The sequence below is a fragment of the Chiloscyllium plagiosum genome, unplaced genomic scaffold (genome assembly GCF_037043375.1).
Source record: "Chiloscyllium plagiosum isolate Xiang-an unplaced genomic scaffold, Cpla_swu_hap1 HiC_scaffold_3, whole genome shotgun sequence".
NCBI lineage: Eukaryota > Metazoa > Chordata > Chondrichthyes > Orectolobiformes > Hemiscylliidae > Chiloscyllium > Chiloscyllium plagiosum.
In genome coordinates, this window is record NW_028270141.1 from 136,798,794 (window position 1) to 136,820,529 (window position 21,736).

The following is a 21,736-nucleotide window of genomic DNA, read 5'->3' on the forward strand; positions in this document are numbered from 1 at the left end:
GAAACCAGATTCTGGATTAGTGGTGCTGGAAGAGCACAGCAGTTCAGGCAGCATCCAAGGAGCTTCGAAATCGACGTTTCGGGCAAAAGCCCTTCATCAGGATGTAGGGCTTTTGCCCGAAACGTCGATTTCGAAGCTCCTTGGATGCTGCCTGAACTGCTGTGCTCTTCCAGCACCACTAATCCAGAATGTTTCATTTAAGCTGCGCAAGCAGGTGGGTTCCCAGTGAATAAATAGGCCTTGCACAAGCAATGTTACCTTTCGGAGGCCAATCCAGTCTGTCTTAAAGGGACAACACAGCTCCTGCATCAAAAGTATGTTGGAGAGAACTTGGCAGCACAGTCAAAAAGTATGCCACTGGCAAAGCACAGCAGGTCAGGCAGCATCCGAGGAGCAGGAAAATCAATGTTTTGGACATAAGCCTTTCATCAGGAATATGGAGTGGGAATGGGGGCTGAGAGATAAATAGGAGGGTGGGAATGGGGTTCGGGGAAAGATAGCTGGGAAGGCAATAGGTAGGTGGTGGTGGGGGGAGTGATGGTGATAGGGTGGAGCAGATAGGTGGGATGGAAGATGGACAGTTCAAGAGTGCTGAGTTGGAGGGTGGGATATGGGATAATGTGAGGGAGAGGGGACATGAGGAACCTAGTGGAATTGACATTGATGCCATGTGGTTGGAGGGTCCCAAGGTGGAAGAGAGGCATTGTGTGGCTTGCACGGTGGCACAGTGGTTAGCACTGCTGCCTCACAGCGCCAGAGACCCGGGTTCAATTCCCGACTCGGGCGACTGACTGTGTGGAGTTTGCACATTCTCCCCGTGTCTGTGTGGGTTTCCTCCGGGTGCTCCGGTTTCCTCCCACAGTCCAAAGATGTGCAGGTCAGGTGAATTGGCCATGCTAAATTGCCCGTAGTGTTAGGTAAGGGGTAGATGTGTAGGGGTATGGGTGGGTTGCGCTTCGGTGGGGTGGTGTGGACTTGTTGGGCTGAAGGGCCTGTTTCCACACTGTAAGTGATCTAATCTAATCTATCTAATCATTTGGCAGTGGAGGAGGCCCAGAACTTGCATGTCCTTGGTGGAGTGAGAGGGGAGTTGAAGTGGTTGGCCACGGGGTGATGGGATTGTTGGGTGCATGAGTCCCAGAGATGTTCTCTGAAAAGTTCCGCAAGTTGGCATTCTGTCACTCCAATGTAGAGGAGACCACATCTAGAGCAATGGATACAGTAGATGAAATGTTTGGATGTGCAGGGAAGGAGAGGTACTACTACTTTGCAAGGAGAATGAAAGAAGATGAGTCATGAAATAAAAGAACTGAAGATCTGAAGCAAAAACAAACTGCTGGCGAAACTCAGGCGGCCGAGCAGTACCTGGCGCAAAAGCACAGTTAATGTTCCAATCTTGAAAATGACTAAATGGATTTAGTGGGGGCTTGCACAGGGTAAAGGAACTAATTTGTTGACTTCCTCACAGTTTTACACTGACCCAGGTGTCACGTTTCACCCTCACAGGCTGGTCACCACAACCTGGAAACATGTTTGAGTGTCGTTCTGCTTTCCCTTGCGTTAGTGATGGCAGGCACTGGGAATCTGAAAGTCCTGCAGATCTGTCGATTCATGCATAAGAGGACCGGAGGAGAGATGAACTACGGCTTTCACATGGCATCTCACATGGCTCTTGGTCTCCTGTTCTTAGGAGGGGGAAGGTAACTCTGAGCCATTTTATTTACAGAGTGCGCTAACAAGATTGTGCTCTGAGTCCTGAGGGAATTGTGTAGAACCTTTTCCACCTTCAGTCATACAGTGTGGGTATTGTGAGGGTACTGTTAGGGCACAGCCACATCTGGAGAGAAATTCAAAAGTGAAATACCACTGATGCTGGCCATCTGAAAGAAAAGTAGAAAATACTGGGAAAAGTCAGCAGGTTTGGCAGCGTCAGTGCAGAGAAACAAGTTCAGGTTCAGTTCCAAGTTCTCCTGCTCTACATTCGACAACCTGCCTCAAACTCAACCTCAGAAGTGCAGAAGGAGGCCTTTGAGCCCATTGTTTCTGCAAGCTGTCCAAATGAGCAACTCATTCAGTGCTCTTTCCCCATCTTCTGCCAGTAACCCTGCAGATTCTTCTTTATCACATAGTACTCCAATTCCTCCTTGAAAACTTTGATTGAACCCATATCTTTTTTTTAAACTGGCCGTGTACTCTGAACCTCAATCATCTGCTGAGTGGAAAGCTCTCTCCTTGTGTCCTCTTTGTTCCTTTTGTCAATAGGTTTAAAATCTATTCTCAATTCTTTCACCCAACCACTTTCTCCCAACCCCTCATGATTCTGAATGCCTCTATCAAATCTCCTCTTATTCTTCTCAAGGAGAATCGTCCCAATTCTCCCAAGTCTATGTTGAAAACTGAAGTTCCTCATCCCAGGAACTATGCTCGTGAATCTTTTCAGTAATCCCTCCAAAGCCTTCACATCCTTCCTAATGTGCCATAAAGAAGTGGGCACAATACCACAGCTGAGGCTAAACTGGAATCCTATACTGGTTCAGCAAAACCTTCTCAAGCCTTGTTCTTTCTGTCCCTATTAATAAAGCTTCATTAACTGCTTTTTCAACCTGGTGGAGGTGGGTACTGCAGATGCTGGAGATCAGACTCAAGATTAGAGTGGTGCTGGAAAAGCACAGCAGGTCAGGCAACATCCAAGTAGCAGGAAAATCTACATTTCGGGCAAACGCCCTTCATCAGGAATGAGGCTTGTGGGCTCTGAAAGATACATAATTGTGTGTGCATTAAGTGAACATTGCCTTAAATGTGAATTTAATTTTATTCACTTTCTCAATCCCCATTCTAATCTGCCTACATATTCGCTCCCCTCCATATTAACTCCCTGCATCTGACTGTTCTACTCAACCATCCACTCAACTCATCCTCCACCCATCCCCATCTCACCTAACAATTTGCCCTGTCCATACGACTCTCCCCAAATTCCACCCATCTCGTTTGGCTCTACCATTCCTGGGTCGCCCAGTAGTCTGCCTCCAGCAAACCCAGCCCCCTGCATCCATCCAAGTACCCAACTAAACCAGCAACATATCTCCCCTGCACTTAAATTCTCCTTCGGCCAACCCCACGTAATCAACCATCCCTTTTGCTGTTTCACTTACTCCACTTGTAGTTCTCCCTGACCCTCCCTTGCTGAATCTGATTCTCCCCACCCAACCCACCTACCTGCCCCACCTCACTTACCACAGCCGCCACTTCTTACCCCACCCTTCCACATCTCTGGCGGTGACTCACCTTTCCAATGGTTTAGCAAATTACATGCGGAGAGGAGATAATCAGCTGAAAGTACTGTGGAGCCACATCTGTGATGTAAAACCCTGCCCACGTGCTTCTCTGTGTGACTGAAGTTAGTATCATTTTTCGGTTCTGCCCACTTGCTTTTAACAGTCAGTTTGTAAAAGGATGAGTCTTCCTAAACTGTTTGAAATTGTGCTTTCACTTATCCCTTTCAATCTCTATTGCAGGTATTCACTGTGCACGTCTAACTCTGCCATTGCAGCTCTCCTTTGTGCCCTTTATCCACGGTTCCCAGCACACAGCACTGACAATAGGTGAGTGTGTCTTTGTGCAAACAGCAGCCGAAGAGTGATGGAAGATGATAGCGTAGTGGGAGTGTCACTGGACCAGTCGGACTAATGGGTTCAAATCCTACCGCAGCAATTGGAATAATTAAAGTCAAAAACATTGGAGATAATGCTGACCACAGACACCCGTCTTTACTTTTGGTAAAGTAGCCTGCCATCTCTGCTGTGGCCTACAGTCTTAACTGCTCTTTGAAATGCTGAACAAGCCACTCACGAAAGGAGCAATTCAGTTTGGGCAGCAACTGCTGTCCATATCCCATGAGAAAAGATAAATGAATCTAATCTATGACAATTTCTAGTCCCAGTTATTTTTACTGTGAACACTATATATTTTATCAGGAAATGCCCTGACCCCATTGCTGTCCAGACGTAGTAGGTTTTCAAACATTATGCTACCCCTTCCTGTTTGATTGCTAAAGGCAGATCTTTTACAGAGACCACAGTGTCATCTCTTGAAGCACATGCCTTAGCAAATTCCGACCTTGATGTGCTGCTCCATCACTTATGCTTTGCTATGTATTGTTTCTCCCAGGAGCCTACCTTAAACCTGATTCTATTATTCCTCTCTCCAGATTCTCCCACCTTCATCAGGAATCTTGCAGTTTCATTGAGAACTGTAGCCATCTGAGTATCTCTATTCCTCTGACACTAATCTGCCTCCCTTCTTGACCTTGAAGCTGTCTCTCCTCTGTTCCAGTGCCCCGATTGAGTTACTGCTTTGTCTGGTGGAAGGAGCTGATTGAAGTCAAACAAAAATGAATTCGCTTTTGTTCTTCTATCTCTCTGGACTGTGGTGCTCCGACTGGATAACATGCCATCAATTCCTAGAGTACCCCTGATCTTTTCTCTACTTCCTCTAATTTTAGTCCAACCTCATCCAGCCCATTTCTCTGCCCAGTCCAGGATGATGCAAACAGGCCTGTCCCTTGGTAACTCATTGTTTCAGCTTTGCTCTTGTCCCTTTGAAAAAAATCTTTTCCTATCTTGACTCCATTTCCCTTGGTATTTCTCTGCATGGAGAAAGCAGGAAAAGGGATAGAGGTATTCAACACTGAGGGGTTTTGGTAGAGCGAATGGCGAGAAACTTTGTGCACGTGGGTAACTTTAGGTCTTATATTGTCATAGAACTGTACAGCACAGAAACAGACCCTTCAGTCCAACTTGTCCATGCCGACCAGATGTCCTGAATTAATCTAGTCCCATTTACCAGCATTTGCCCCATATCTCTCTTAAACCCTTCCAATGTATATACCCATACAGGTACCTTTTGAATATTGTAATTGTACCAGCCTCCACCATTTCCTCTGGCAGCTCATTCCATACATGCACACCCTCTGTGTGAAAAGGTTACCCCTTCGATCCCTTTTAAATCTTGCCCCTCTCACTTTAAATCTATGCTCTCTGGTTTTGGACTCCCTCACTCCAGAGAAAAGAACTTGGCTATTTGCCTTATCCATGCCCCTCATGATCTTACAAACTTCTACAAGGTCACCCCTCAGCCTCCAACACTCCAAGGAAAAAAGCCCCTGCCTCTCCCTATAGCTCAAACCATCCTACCCTGGTGACATTCGTGTAAATCTTTTCTGAATCCTTTCCAGCTTCGCAACATCCTTCCTGTAAAAGGGAGACCAGAATTGAACACAGTATTCCACAAGTGGCCTAACCAATGTCCTGCACAGCCACAATATGACCTCCTAACTCCTATACTCAGTGCACTGACCGATAAAGGGAAGCATGCCAAATGCCTTCTTCACTATCCTACCTACCTGTGACTCCACTTTCAATGAACTATGAACCTGCACTCAAAGGTCTCTTTGTTCAGCAACGCTCCCCAGGACCTGACCATTAAGTGTACAAGTCCTGCCCTGTTAGTTGGCAAAAGAAATACTCGTGCAATTTGCAGAAAATGTTCACACAGAGGGTTGCTCTGGTTTGAAATGCATGATATGAAAGCAAATTCCTTTGGAACTTTGAAAAGAACACGAACTTGAAAAGACTTAATTAGCAGGATTATGTGGTATAAATAATGGACCAATTTGGACAGATATTCCAAAGGAAGAAACCTGTCCTGTAAATTTCAGTTTTATGATTCATGGAACCCCAATTCATTTACATTTTTCCACATCATGTCTTCACTATGAGACAGCAAATTGCACTGGCTGTATTTACACCTCGTGATTTAGGTTTCACAACATGGTGGAGCACAAATTGATAGGTAGCTTAGCCAAACTTTCTTTTCTTTCATGTCTGCCAACCATTATCAAGGTCTGCTTCTGGCTCAATGTTTCAACCTCTCTGCTCCTTTCCCCATCAGTCTGACTTTTCCATTTTCAGTTTCCTCCATCATTCCAATCAGGTTTGAAGGAAACATCCGGAATGGTGTCCCCTTTCTCTTGAGCACGTTAGATTAGATTCCCTACAGTGTAGAAACAGGCCCTTCGGCCCAAACAGTCCACACCGACTATCCGAAGAGTAATCCATCCAGACCCATTTCCCTCTGACTAATGCACCTAACACAATGGGCAATTTAGCTTGGCCAATTTACCTGACCTGTGCATCTTTGGACTGTGGAAGGAATCCGGAGCACCCGGAGGAAACCCACGCAAATCCACGGGGAGAATGTGCAAACTCCACATATACAGTCGCCCGAGGCTGGAGCCAAACCTGGGACCCTGACACTGTGAGGCAGCAGTGCTAACCACTGCGCCACCATGCCGTCCCATTGTCGACCTCTGGTCCACTGACTGAGTTATCTCTGCAGTTTCCTTGTGTCATTGCTCCCATTCCCATCTGGGGTTACGCTTTCATGTCAGCCCATTTTGGAATGTTTGCACACGTACATTCATAGTGCCACTCTGAAAAATATTGCAAATGATATTCACAGGATTTTATCCTGGATCTCCGGAGGAGTGGCTTGAAATCTGAAAATATTTGTGGATTCTTTTCCTGTCACAAGTGCTGCATTGTCTGACAAACCAGGAAAAAGTGCAGGGAAAAATATCCTTCAAAGGCCTGTGACCGTCATGATAGAAACTCCCGGAAGAACAGGATATTCTCCCTTGATTGTTATGTTTAGACTCAGTCTGACCTTGGTTGTTTTAGAACTGAAAGAGTGATTGATTATTGAAAGGACATTTTGTTTTCAGAAAATGTCAAGCAGAAGAAATGCGGGGGAGCATAATCTGCAAGGGAAAAATTTGAGAATGTAATACTTGGCCGAGACTTTGGAGACCTTGAAGGTTGAGTCACTGCATTTTCCTTTTCTATACAGATATCACCTTCAGGCACTGAGACATTTGTACGTGCTTGCTGCTGAGCCACGTCTCCTAGTACCTGTTGATGTGGATACAAACACTCCATGTTATGCCCTCATCAAGGTTACCTACAAGGTACGTGAATTCGAGTTGACTGTTTATAATCAAAGCAGAACTGAACAATTGGATATGACCTTCTTCGTTTCAGATTTTGCACCTAATGCATGAGCAAACCAATTTCACAAAAACGAGCAAAATGTGAGGGACATCATCACCCTTTACTGCTCATGTTCACTGAGAGCTCAACTATTTGACAGTCTGATGCTGTAAACAATAATAGCTGCTTGTCTGTAGCTGTAATGCCTAACTATACGGAATGAATAGCGAGTTTTTGAGGTATCTCACTAGTATCCTGACATACGGAGGAGGAAGGACAACACATCCATCCTAGGATAAGCCAAACAGAGACACGCACGAGAATTCCTAGAAGCATGGCATTCCAACCGGAACTCCATCAACAAACACATTGACTTAGACCCCATCTACCACCCCCTGAGAAAATGAACCGGAAGTGACATCACCACATGAAATGATGTCACCGCAGGAAATGAAATCCCCAACCCAAGGAGACACAAACATATCAATAGAAAGCTGGCTACACCACCAGTGCTTTATCCAGAAGCTCACTGAAGATGTTACCTAGTATGGTGACAAAACATCTGAAAACAAATCTTCCAGCTCAGCGAGCAAGCCTACGTCCATAAGGAATGACAATTTTACAGTCACTCAACCTTGTCCATGCATACCTTGTACTGAATATACCAGCCAAAGAAATATAGCAAAGACATGTAAGGTGCTCGAGAACGCATGCGTGGCTAACCCCTGTGAAGGAAGTGCCAGTATTGCATTCCACTGAGGACTGAAATATTTTGGTCATGATGGCAGCAACTCAATGGTGTCAGATGCCACAATCACCAAAGGAATATTTCCCACAACTGCTGGTGAATTTTGTGCCAATTGACAGCACCTGGACCTGCTCTCCTCCCGCCACCCCAAAGAAGGTAAAGATGGATCTGCAGATATCAATTCCAGAGCCAAGAATATCACTGGAACTGTACTAGAATCATTAAAATTAATATTCAAGAGCATTATAGAATTTTTTTTCCAAGTAATCAATGTGCAGAGGTATGGGGAAAAGGCCAGGAGATTGGCACTACATTGTGATGCTCATTTGAGGAGGCAGTATGGCCATGATAGGCTGAATGACCTGTGACTCTTTGATTCTTTAAGAGATAGCCACTTGGAGACAATTGAAATGCAATGTATTGGTATCCCTGAGGAGCATGAGGAAATTTTTCAAATTCTAACAAAGGAAGTTCTAACCTTTAAATAAACATGATTTTATACAACCAGCCCTTGCTGTGGGAATGCTTAATTTTCATCTACTTTCTGAATATGGTTCTCATCTGCATTGTTCTCATTCGAGTCTCCCCCCTACAAAGACATGAACGGACTTCCCCTGGGGAGGAGTATTCCAGAGACTCAATATCATGGCAAACCGGGTGTGTGAAATGAGCCAGAACTGTGGTGATCCGTAGAATAAGCAACCAAAGGGTATCTTCCCACGCTCTTTGTCAATCTGTGGTCCTTCCAGTTTGCTGACGTTTGGTTCACAAGATTATTTTGTTGGCTCACCATCTCCAGAAAAGAGAAGGATGAAAGATGGCATGGTACAGTTCTCTTAAAATTATGGAATTTTAATGGGTAGATGGAGAGAAGACATTTCCTCTTCTGGGGAATCTAAACCTCAAAGCTATAAATATAAGGAAGTGAAAATGAAGGTTACTGTGTGCATTCATTTAGTTAATCTTTGTTGAAGAACTACAAGGAGATAGGGTAAAAATTGGACTCATGATTTAGTGTGTGGTTTGGCCATTATAACAGAATCTGGAAAAGTAAACTGTTAAACCTAACTTGACCATTTCCAGCACCTGATTTCCATTGCCACTAAACCTGCTTCCATTCAGACTGTTGATACAGCTCTTTGACTTTCATGAATCTCTTAATTTTGGAAATGAAAAGACAGTGACCCATTGTCGCATAGGCAAAATCCCCCAAATAGCAATCAATGAACTGTTTTCTTTTGGGTGATATTGGTTAACAGATGGGTGTTGCCAAGACAATTAGAAAGCCTAAATTTCTTTCAGTGACAACATCTGCTGAAGAAAAGAAAAGCTGGCTTTCTACAGGTTTAAAGTGGCTTACTGCAGAAAACTGAGACTTTTTTTTGTGTGCAGCAAAGCTACTGGTCCCCCTTCTGGTCTGTTTAAGGGGGAGGTAGCAAGATTTTTAATTAGTAATGGGTTGAACGGTTATGACGAGTGGAATTGAAACCCAGATGAGATCAGGCATGATTGTATTAAATGGTGGATCATTCTCCAAGGGCTCGAATTGCCGACTTTTGCTCCTGGTTCTTATGTTTTCATGGTCAGTCGCGTCTCTCTGCCCTGCGCAAAGCACAAATGATTCAACTGACAACCTTGATGTTGCTGCCAGGCACTGATCTTTGGCGTCAGTCATTGGTCAATAGTCCACAAGCCAATTGGCTACACTTGTAACAGCTCTAGTTTGTCTGCACATTAATGGAATCCACAGCCACATAAACGGTATCAAATTCCTTACTTTCAAAACATACAACCAACCTTGTAAATCCCTGGGTTTCAAAACCAATACCTCTCATTTCAGTAAACAGTTTTAAAAGGCACAAAAAAAACCAAAAGGAAGGATCTTTACACTTTTAACTACCTCTGAAATGGCCGAGCAAACCATCCAGTTCAAGAGAAATTAAGGATGGGCAATAATTACTGCCCATACCAGTGACACACACATCCCATGAGCAAACAAAGAAAATTAAAACAGTAATAAATCCATGACTAAAGCTAACAATAGAACTAATGGTATAACTGTTATCCATTGGACCAACTGGAAAAATAGTTCCAGGCCAGCAGAAGAAAGCAAACTCCAACCATGCAGGTTATGACTGAACTCAAGCAGCATCTTTAGTCTTTCTTGGTTTGAGAATACTTTCAGCAGTCCCTCAAATATGAGACAATGTACTGCTCACATTGCTGAATTAAAATGGTCGCCTCCTATGCTATACATTTCCATGACAATGCAGAAAAATAATATGCCTTAATGAAACATGATCTCTCTCTGGGCAATGATTTCATGTTCTCTCTCCCCTCTGCCCACACTGTCATCAGCACAAATGCCACCCTTTCTCGGTTACTTGCAGCTCTGACGAAGGGTCACTAGCCTCACAATGTTAACTCTGTTTTTCTCGCTGTAGGTCCTGCTAGCCCTGCTGTTTTTCTTTCAGATTTCTGGCATCAGTAGTTCTTTGTTTTTCTTTAAAATTCTGAGCGGGCTTGACAGGGGAAATGTTGAGAAGATGGGAGAACCTTGAACCAGGGAATATAGTTACAGAACAATGGAACACTCACTTATAATTGACATGCCAAAGAGTTTGCTTCCCCAGAGGGTAGTGAGTGTGAGAAATTCTCCGCCTTAGAGGCTGGGTCACTGGAAGTATTTAAAAGAGGAGGGAGATGGACTGTTGAGGCCAATGGGAGGAGACAGATCTGATCTTGTTGAATGGTGGGACGGGTTTGCGGGACCAAATGGCCGCCTCCGACTCCTGTTTTTTTTTTAATGTTCTGTACTATCACTGGTCGATGTACTATTAGTGTAGAACACCTCATGATGGTTTTTCTTCAACTAACAGCAGCTCCTTAGATGTAAACCCTTCTTTTGGAAAACATGGATTTCGATAACTATTGTGTACTATGCAGCCTGAAGAGACATGTGCTGCCACCAGCAGCGACTTGCTAATTGCATACTAACTTTAGGTCATTAATCAGTTCCGCTAATTTTCTTTTGTGTTGCTGACATGCAGTGAATACAGAGGTTTTCTTGTTGGAATAATGATATTGTGAAATATCTTCATGCTGCAGTATTACGTATCTGGTGCTAATCCACCACTATAAAGTGCCACCTGGGTAGCCTGCGATGTATTGCAGTGTTGAATTGTTGGCTGAGATCAGTACCAAAATCTTCACGCTCTGGTTTCCCCTAAAGCTGAGTTTTCGCAGTTTCCTCTGTGGAGCTGCTGTTCTGAGGGAAAGTGAGATAACGAGCTTCGAGGTTTTGCAAATTTGCTGTGTAAGTCCCCAATTGGAAGACAGTTCTCCCATTTGTGGAGCTCTGAATGGTGAGGACTCACTTCCTTTCTCGATTGAGGGAGGCCACGTGAACACTGAAGCATAACTTTAAGAGATCAGGAACAACTGAAAAGAATCATTTTGTCTAATTTTCATGCTCATTTCTATTGGCCCCCAGGACTGTTGTTCAGCTGGTGCACGCATTTACTCAACCTCTTTTTTTTATATTTGTTCCTCGACTCTTTTCTCACCTTTATGCTACTCTCACTTCTCCCCTGCAGGCAATGATACCTGCTACCAAGCTGTTTCTATATGCAACACGCGGTGATTTCCAGGAAAAGAGCAGCATGTCTCGCACAATTGTACATTGAAACATTGGTTCGCCGTCCTACACTATTTCACCAAGGTTCATTCCCTTGCTCGAAACCCATCCAGTTCTCACTTTCTTATTCACAAGAAGGAAGGTGACAAACGACCAGGCACCTAATAGGTTACATATCCTAACACCTGTCATTCGGAAGTGTTGGAGTCTATTATAAAGGATGCACTAACAGAATATTTAGAAATACATGGTGTAGAAAAGCAGAGTCAGCATGGTTTCTTGCAGGGGAAATCATCCCTAACATTTTTTTTTTAAGAATTGTTTGAGGTAACAAGCAGATAAAAGAGAACTTGTGATGTTATATATTTGGATTTCCAAAAGGCGTTTGATAAGGTATCATACATTAGGTATCATAAGGAATCATCCATTAGGTGTCATAACTTAATAAGATAAGGGGCATTTTCAGGATGGTAACCTGAAACTAGTGGAATGCTACTAGGATCAATGCTGGGTTCACAACATTTTACGACGTACATTAATGACTTAGATGACGGAAGTGAATTTACTCTGTCCACATTTGAGGATGATGCAAAAACAGGTGAGAAGGTGAGGATTATACAAAGAGTCTGCAGAGTGATTTGGGATTTAGATATAATCAATGAAAGTGCAAAAACTTGACAGAATGTAATGTGAGGTTATGCATTTTGACAGGAAGCATAGAGGAACTGAATATTATTTAAGTGGAGAAAGATCACAGAAAGCTATAGCTCAGATGGGTTTGGGGACCCTTGACATGAATTACAAAAAGCTAGCGTATAACAAAAAGCTAGAGAAAACAAAGGAATTTCGGCCATTATTTCAAAAGGAGAAAGTGAGGACTGTAGATGCTGGAGATCAGAGCTGAAAATGTGTTGCTGGAAAAGCGCAGCAGGTCAGGCAGCATCCAAGGAGCAGGAGAATCGACATTTCAGGCATGAGCCCTTCTTCAGGAATGAGGAAAGTGTGCCAAGCAGGCTAAGATAAAAGGTAGGGAGGAGGGACTTGGGGGAGGGGCGTTGGAAATGCGATAGGTGGAGGGAGGTCAAGGTGAGGGTGATAGGCCGGAGTGGGGGTGGGGGCGGAGAGGTCAGGAAGAAGATTGCAGGTTAGGAAGGCGGTGCTGAGTTCGAGGGTTGGGACTGAGACAAGGTGGGGGGAGGGGAAATGAGGAAACTGGAGAAATCTGAGTTCATCCCTTGTGGTTGGAGGGTTCCTAGACGGAAGATGAGGCGCTCTTCCTCCAGCCGTCGTGTTGCTATGGTCTGGCGATGGAGGAGTCCAAGGACCTGCATGTCCTTGGTGGAGTGGGAGGGGGAGTTGAAGTGTTGAGCCACGGGGTGGTTGGGTTGGTTGGTCCGTGTGTCCCAGGGGTGTTCTCTGAAATGTTCCGCAAGTAGGCAGCCTGTCTCCCCAATATAGAGGAGGCCACATCGGGTGCAGCTGATGCAGTAAATGATGTGTGTGGAGGTACAGGTGAATTTGTGGCGGATATGGAAGGATCCCTTGGGGCCTTGGAGGGAAGTAAGGGGGAAGGTGTGGGCACAAGTTTTGCATTTCTTGCGGTTGCAGGGGAAGGTGCCGGGAGTGGAGGTTGGGTTGGTGGGTGGTGTCTAGGTAGCTGTGGGAGTCGGTCGGTTCATAGTAAACGTCCGTGTTGATTTGGTTGCCCGAGATAGAAATGGAGAGGTCTAGGAAGGGGAGGGAGGAGTCCAGGTAAATTTGAGGTCGGGGTGGAAGGTGTTGGTAAAGTGGATGAACTGTTCAACCTCCTCGTGGGAGCACGAGGCAGCGCCGATACAGTCATCGATGTAGCGAAGGAAAAGGTGTGGGGTGATGCCAGTGCAGCTGCGGAAGATGGACTGTTCCACATATCCTACGAAGAGGCAGGCATAGCTGGGGCCCATGCGGGTGCCCATGGCTACTCCTTTGGTTTGGAGGAAGTGGGAGGATTGAAAAGAGAACTTGTTCAGAGTGAGGACAGTTCAATCAGTCGAAGGAGGGTGTCAGTTGAAGGGTATTGGTTGGTACGGCGGGAGAGGAAGAAGCAGAGGGCTTTGACTCCTTCGTGATTGGGGATGGAGGTGTACAGGGACTGGATGTCCATGGTGAAGATAAGGTGTTGGGGACTGGGGAAGCGAAAATCATGAAGGAGGTGGAGGGCGTGGGTGGTGTCCCGAACGTAGATGGGGAGTTCTTGGACTAAGGGGGACAGGAACGTGTCGAGGTATGCAGAGATGAGTTCGGTGGGGCAGGAGCAGGCTGAGACAATGGGTCGGCCGGGGCAAATGGGTCCCCAACACCTTATCTTCACCATGGACATCCAGTCCCTGTACACCTCCATCCCCCATCACGAAGGACTCAAAGCCTTCCGCTTCTTCCTTTCCCGCCGTACCAACCAGTACCCTTCGACTGACTGAACTGGTCCTCACTCTGAACAATTTCTCTTTCCAATCCTCCCACTTCCTCCAAACCAAAGGAGTAGCCATGGGCACCCGCATGGGCCCCAGCTATGCCTGTCTCTTCGTAGGATATGTGGAACAGTCCATCTTCCACAGCTACACTGGCACCACCCCCCAACTTTTCCTCCGTGCATCGATGACTGTAACGGCGCTGCCTTGTGCTCCCACGAGGAGGTTGAACAGTTCATCCACTTTACCAGCACCTTCCACCCCGACCTCAAATTTACCTGGACCGTCTCAGACTCCTCCCTCCCCTTCCTAGACCTCTCCATTTCTATCTCGGGCAACCAAATCAACATGGACATTTACTATAAACTGACCGACTCCCACAGCTACCTAGACTACACCTCCTCCTACCCTGCCCCCTGTAAAAATGCCATCCCATATTCCCAATTCCTCCTTCTCCGCCGCATCTGCTCCCAGGAGGACCAGTTCCAATACCGAACAGCCCAGATGGCCTCCTTCTTCAAAGACCGCAATTTCCCCCCAGACGTGGTCGACGATGCTCTCCACCGCATCTCCTCCACTTCCCGCTCCTCCGTCCTGGAGCCCCGCCCCTCCAATCGCCACCAGGACAGAACCCCACTGGTCCTCACCTACCACCCCACCAACCTCCATATACATTGTATCATCCGTCGTCATTTCCGCCACCTCCAAGCGGACCCCACCACCAGGGATATATTTCCCTCCCCTACCCTATCAGCAGTCCGAAAAGATCACTCCCTCCGTGACTCCCTCGTCAGGTCTACACCCCCCACCAACCCAACCTCCACTCCCGGCACCTTCCCCTGCAACCGCAAGAAATGCAAAACTTGCGCCCACACCACCCCCTTACTTCCCTCCAAGGCTCCAAGGGATCCTTCCATATCCGCCACAAATTCACCTGCACCTCCACACACATCATTTACTGCATCAGCTGCACCCGATGTGGCCTCCTCTATATTGGGGAGACAGGCCGCCTTCTTGCGGAACGTTTCAGAGAACATCTCTGGGACTCCCGGACCAACCAACCCAACCACCCCGTGGCTCAACACTTAAACTTTCCCTCCCACTCCACCAAGGACATGCAGGTCCTTGGACTCCTCCATCGCCAGACCATAGCAACACGACGGCTGGAGGAAGAGCGCCTCATCTTCTGCTTGGGAACCCTCCAACCACAAGGGATGAACTCAGATTTCTCCAGTTTCCTCATTTCCCCTCCCCCCAACTTGTCTCAGTCCCAACCCTCGAACTCAGCACCGCCTTCCTAACCTGCAATCTTCTTCCTGACCTCTCCGCTCGCACTCCCACTCCGGCCTATCACCCTCACCTAACCTCCTTCCAACTATCGCATTTCCAACGCCTCTCCCCCAAGTCCCTCCTCCCTACCTTTTATCTTAGCCTGCTTGGCACACTTTCCTCATTCCTGAAGAAGGGCTCATGCCTGAAACGTCGATTCTCCTGCTCCTTGGATGTGCCTGACCTGCTGCGCTTTTCCAGCAACACATTTTCAGCTTTATTTCAAAAGGGCAGGGGTATAAAAACAGAGAAGTTTTGCTAAAACTATACAAAGCAACTCTACACCTGAAATACTGTGAACAGTTTTGATCCCCTTATCTAAAAAAAGCTATACTGGCACTGGAGGCAGCCCAGTGAAGGTTCACTGGTCTGATCCAGGAGTGAGGATGGTGGGGGGAGGGGGGAACTATCTTATGAGGAGAGGTTGAGTAGTTTGGGCCTGTCCTCACTGGAATTTAGAAGAATGCGTGGTAACCTTTGTGGAATTAAATGTGAATAATTTGGTGGTTGTTTTCACTGGCAAGGATTTAATGGGCCAAAGGGCCTTTTTCTGTGTAATAGATCTCTATAACTCTCTGAAGTGAACATAAAGGATTGTGAGGGGGGGCTTGACAGGGTGGATGCAGAGGGGTAGTTTCCTTATGTCTGGTGTCTTCCACCAGAGAGCATGATCTCAGAGCAAGGGGTTGCCAAGTTAGGTCAGAGATTAGGAAGTTTTTCTGTCAGAGGGTACTGAATCTGTGGAATGCAATACTGCAAAGAACTCTCGAGGCCAAGTCATTAAATATATTCAAGACTGAGATTGAGAGATATTTAATCAGTAAGGGAATGGAAGCCTATTCGGGGGAAAAGCAGGAAAGTAGAATTGCAGATTATCAACTTGGTCATAATCTCATGGAGTGGTGGTGCAGATTTGATTGGCCTAATGACCCACTTCTACTCCAACATGTTAAGCCATTAAGAAACTGAGCAGCAAAGTGTTTGCTGCACATGCTGGTGTGTTTGCTGTTCTACAGGATAAGAACCACCTCCTGACATTAACCTCATTCTGCATTTACTTCAATTTGAGATTATGACCTTTAGATTCTGCCCTTTTCTGAAGGGTCACTTCCTCACTGACTCGTTTGCATTGTTCTTGAAATGCACTGGAGATGAAGACGTGAAGTGAACTTGTTTCACAAGTCACGCATCAATTTGGTTCTGCCCAATACAGCAATTTGAGAAGCACAGTTTAAAAAGAAAGGAAATAGAATTGGTTCAAGTTGCATAAGTGACAGATCACAGCGCTTCTGCAGGATTTGGATCCCAAGAGATTTAGGCTGTGCAAAGGTGGTACAGGATAGATTTTGTTCAGATGGAAGGACTCTTTCCATACACACAGGCGTGTACACATTTGCAATGTCTCCTTAATTGCCAGTAAGAGTAAATTGGATAAATCTAGCCCCCGCCTATCCAAGATGCAGACTGAGGAATTCTCAAGTAGCTTCACTACTCAGTGGAACTTTGAAATTCGTAAATTCCTTCACTTTCAAATCAGGACAATTTTATAAACAGAAAAGACGAGAGATAAAAGCATACATTGCTGGAAAGGCTCAGCAGGTCTGGCAGCATCTATGGAGAGCAATCAGAGTGAGTGTTTCAGGTTCAGTGGCCCTTCCTCAGAACCTGAGGCATTTTGGAACTCCGTCAAGGTGGTTCAAACGCTTTCAGAAGTCTCACAGCGTCCACAGCGGAGGCTTTATTGTATTAGCAAATCAGGATGTATGCCGTAGGGTAATAGTGGATGATTAAAGCCTCATGAATCTGAGGTCCTCAGGACGGGTCACAGGACCCGTAATGTTAGCTCCGACTTCTCTCCCCATGTGCTGCCAAATGTGCTAAGCCTTTCCAGCAATTTCTGTTTTTGTTTCTGATTTATGGCATCCACAGTTCTTTCGGTTTCTAAAGACGAAAGATGTTCAGCAGGGCCTCCCCAGCCGGCAGCTGGAGAGAAGGAGAAAAGGCTGTTTATGATGGTTCTGGTGTCTACCTGTCAATGAAGACTTCCTAAGATTCAGTACCCAGTCAATGTTGAATGATCTGGAATGATCATTCAGGCACCAGAATTAGTGGTCTCAGTTTTGGGTCGTGAAAACCATCCAGTTCATCTTAACAGCTGATCAATGATCCAGGTCTACACATCAGGTTCAAAAATAGACTTGAGCTTAGATCCCACAATAGCCAGCACTTACTTTGAAGGCTTTAACATGAATGAGTGCAACTTGATGTGTGACAGAAAAATATCTATATGCTTTTCGAAGAGAACAGAAGAGAAGAAAACAAATTGAAATAAATATGGTTCACTAATCTCTTTTAGGGAAGGAAATCTGCCGTCCTCACGTGATCTGGCCTCCAGGTGACCTCAAAATGGCAGCAATGTGTTTAACTCTTAATACCCTGTCAAATTGCTGAAAGAGCCACTCGGTTTAAGGGCACTTGGGGATGACAAAAAATGGCTGGATTTGCCAGTGCCGCTTAAAACTTATGAAAGAATAAAAGCAGAAAAACTAATATACACAGACTGCAAGCAATGTGGGGTTTTCACAAGGATTTATTGTGTGTTAAATACACTGTAAGATCAGCTGTATTTAGCAAGCTCAACAGTCATCCAGCTGAGCCACAGAGAACAAAAGTACCAGGTTCAATAACCTCTCAGGTTAGCTGATACTAGGTCGGAAAATGAGAGGGGCATAGTGATTAAATTCAAGTGATTGCAATTCAAGAACCCCTAATTATATTTGCATTCTTTTTAGAATAATATTTTTAGGGCTTTCTGTCCTTGGTTAAGGAATGTCAGTTCTGGTCGAAATGAATACTCCTCAACTTTTGTTCCCAAATTAGCTTTGAGCATTACTAGTTCAAGTACTGTTTGCCACAGGTACAGCAGATATGGTACACAATGTACCTTAAAAAGACCATTCACACAATATTATAGCTATTATAGGACTTCCTACATCAATATGATAATCTCTCTCTCTCGTACTCCCTCCCTTTCTCAAATTACCAGCTTGTCACAATTTGTAATGCATTTTAATGTCCATTATAAAGTCAAAAATCACACGACACCGGGTTATTGTCCAACAGATTTATTTGAAGCTGCAAGCTTTCGGAGGCCCCGCCCCTTCCTCAGGCAGCTAGTCCATTATAGAACTCAGTCAAGATGGTTTCAACGCATTCAGAAGTCTTGTTGCCAACAGAGGAGGCATTTATTGTATTAGCCAAACAGGATATATCAGCGGTCAATGATTAAAGCCCTTTGAATCTGCTCTGTCGTTCAGTGTGACTATGACTGATCTGCCTCAGTTACATCTTACTGCTGCTTGCCATATCTCTCAATTCTCTGAGAGACTGGTCTGCCTCAGATGTAAACCTAATGGAGCACCTATAACGTTCTGGGTAAACAATTCCATAGGATCCACAGCACTTGGAAAGAAGAAATCTCTCCTCATTATACTCCTCGGTTGGAACCCTGGCTCCTGAGATGAAAGAATAATCTACTGAACTATCCAGCACCCACCGCATTTTTAACACTTTCCATTTATGGATTTTCTTGAATTATTAGAACTATAAAATGCCACTTTTCTTTTGTTCATTCATCGACTGTGGGTGTCACTGTCTGAGCCAGCACTTACTGCCAATCTCTGGTTGCACTTGAGAAGGTGGTAGTGAGCTGGCTTCTTGAACTACCGCAGTCCATGTGCGATAGGTAAACCACATTGTCGTAAGTGGGGTAGTTTCAGGATTTTAACCCAGCAACAATGAAGGAACAATGATATATTTCCAAGTCAGAATGGTGAGTGGCTTGGAGGGGAACTTACGGCTGGTGGTCTCATGTGTCTGCTGCCCTTGATCTTCTAGTGGAAGTGATCATGAGTTCAGAAGGAGGTGTTCGAGGAACTTTGGTGAATTTCTGCAGTGCATCCTGTAGATAGGGCATACTGCTGCTACTGAGCATCAGTGGTAGAGTTGCGAATGTTTGTCGCAATGGTGTCGAACTTCATGGGTGTTATGGAGCTGCGCTCGCCCAGGCAAATGGGAAGTATTCCATCACATTCCTGACTTGAACCTTGTAGATGGTGGACAGGCTTCGGGGAATCTGGATTGCTAGCGCTGACCTGTTGTAGCCACTGTAATTATAAAGCTAGTACAGTTCATTTTCAGCTCTTGATAACCCCCAAGATATTGATATTGGGAGATTCAACGATTGTAATGCTGTTAACTGTCAAGAGGTGATGGATAGGTTCTCTGTATTTGGAGATAGTCATTAGCTGGCACTTGGTTGATACAAATGTTATTTTCCGCTTGGCAGCACAAGTCTTTGCACAAGATATTGCCCAGGTCCTGCTGCACTTAGACATGAATTGTCTTAGTATCTGAGGAGGTGCAAATTGTGCAATCATTGATGAACATCCCCATTTCTGACCTTATATTGGAGGAAAGGTCATTGATGAAGCAACTGATAAAGGCTGGACCTAGGACAGTAACTCGAGGGATTCCTGCAGAGATTTCCTGGAGCTGAAATGACTGATCTTCAACACCCACAACCATCTTCTTCTATGTCATATATGACCCAAACAATGGAGACTTTTCCCACAATTCACATTGATTTGCTAGAACTCTTCAATGTTGCATTTGGCCTCAATGTCAAAAGCATCATCTCTCACCTCAGCTCCCCCCTGGAATTCATTTCGTTTGTCAATGTTTGAACCAAGGCTGCAATGAGGTCAGGAATTGAGTGGCCCTGGCAGAACCTAAATTGTGTCACTGAGCAGGTTATTGCTGAACATGTGCTGCTTGATAGCCCTGTTGATGACACCTCCCATCATTTTACTGATGATCGAGAGCAGGCTGATGGGGCGGTAATTGGCCAGGATGGATTAATCCTGCTTTTTATATACAGGACACACGTGGGCAATTTCCCACATTGTTAGGTAGATGACAGTGTTATAACTGTGCAAGTTTTGGAGCACTAGTCTTCAGTAATACTGCTGAATGTTGGCAGGGCCTGTAGCCTTTGCAGTACCAGTGCCTCCAACCGTTTATTGATATCATGTGGAGTGAATAGAATTGGCTGAAGACTTGTATCAGTAAGGCTGGGGGCCACTGGAGGGGCCAGGCTGAATTGTTCACTGTCTACTTCGAGCCAAAGATTTTGGAAGTGCTTCAGCCTTATCTTTTGCACTGTTGTGCTGAGCTCTTGCTTCATTGAGGATGGGGATGTTTGTGGGGCCTCCTCCTCCAGTGAGTTGTGTAATTGTCCACCAGTATTCAAAACTGTATCTGGCAGGACTGCAGAGCTTGGATCTGATCCGTTGGTTGTGGGATAACTTAGCACTGTCTATCATTTGCTGCTTCTGCTGTGTGGCATGCACCAGGTTGACACCTCATTGTTAGGTATGCCTGGTGAAGCTCCTAGCATGTCCTCCCGCACTCTCCATTGAACCAGGCTTGATAGTAACGGTTGAATGGGGGATATGCCAGGCCATGAGGTTACAGATTGTACTGGAGTACAATTCTGCTGCTCTTGATGGACTTTTGGATGCCCAGACTTGTATTGCTAGATCTGTTTGAAGTCTTTCCTATTTAGCATGGTGGTAGTGCCACAAAACACAATGAAAGGTATTCTCAAAGTGAAGGCAGAATGTTGTCTGCACAAGGACTGTGCGGTGATCAGCCTTACTGATGCTGTTATGGACAGATACATCTGCAGGCAGATTGGTGAGAAAGAGGTCAAGTATGTTTTTCCCTCTTGTTGGTCTCTTCACTATTTTCTGCAGACCCAATCTAGCAGCAACGTCCATTAGGACTCAACCAGCTTGAGGAGTAGTGCTGCTGCCGAGCTACTTTTGGTGATAGACATTGAAGTCCCCCACCAAAAGTACATTCTATGCCTTGCCACCCTTGGTGATTTCTCAGAGTGGTGTTCAGTATCAGCTCAGAGAGAAATGTGCATTGTAATCAACAGGAGGCTTCCTTGCCCATGTTTGATCTGAGACCATGAGACTTCATGGGGCCTGGAGTCAATGTTGAGAACTCCCAGTGCAATTTGCTCCCAGTGTATACCACTGTGCTGCCTCTCTGCTGGGTCTATCCTGCCAGTGAGACAGGAGATATCCTGGAATGGTCATTGTGTGTAAAATGTGAATCTGTGAGTGTGACTGTGGCAGACTGTTGCTTGACTAGACTCTGAGACAGATATTTCAATTTTGTACTATATTGACTCTAAATTTTAGCAAGGTGAACTTTCCAGTGTCAACAGGACAGTGATAACCATTGTTATTTCCAGTGCCTTTGTAGATGCCAGGTAATCGGTTTGGTTTCATTCCTTTTATGAGACTTTCCATCAGTTGATACATTGGCATGCTAGGCCATTGGAGAGAGGAGTTCAGAGTCAACCACTTTGCTGTTGGTCTGGAGTGACATGTAGCCCCGGGAAGAATGACAAATTCCCTTCCGTAAAATACATTAGTGAACCAGATAGGGTCTTACG

At 45.3% G+C, this 21,736-nt stretch overlaps 1 protein-coding gene across 2 annotated transcripts in view; it reads left to right on the top strand.

The window, feature by feature from the left end:
* The window catches only part of anapc1 (anaphase promoting complex subunit 1), a 214,837-nt gene that overhangs the window by 164,380 nt on the left and 28,721 nt on the right, over window positions 1-21,736 (top strand). For both annotated transcript variants that reach the window (XM_087983726.1, XM_087983718.1), the window contains exons 38-40: window positions 1,507-1,700; window positions 3,516-3,602; window positions 6,907-7,024. In XM_087983726.1, coding sequence (XP_087839852.1) covers window positions 1,507-1,700; window positions 3,516-3,602; window positions 6,907-7,024 — 399 coding nt within the window. The remainder of the gene's footprint in view (window positions 1-1,506; window positions 1,701-3,515; window positions 3,603-6,906; window positions 7,025-21,736) is intronic.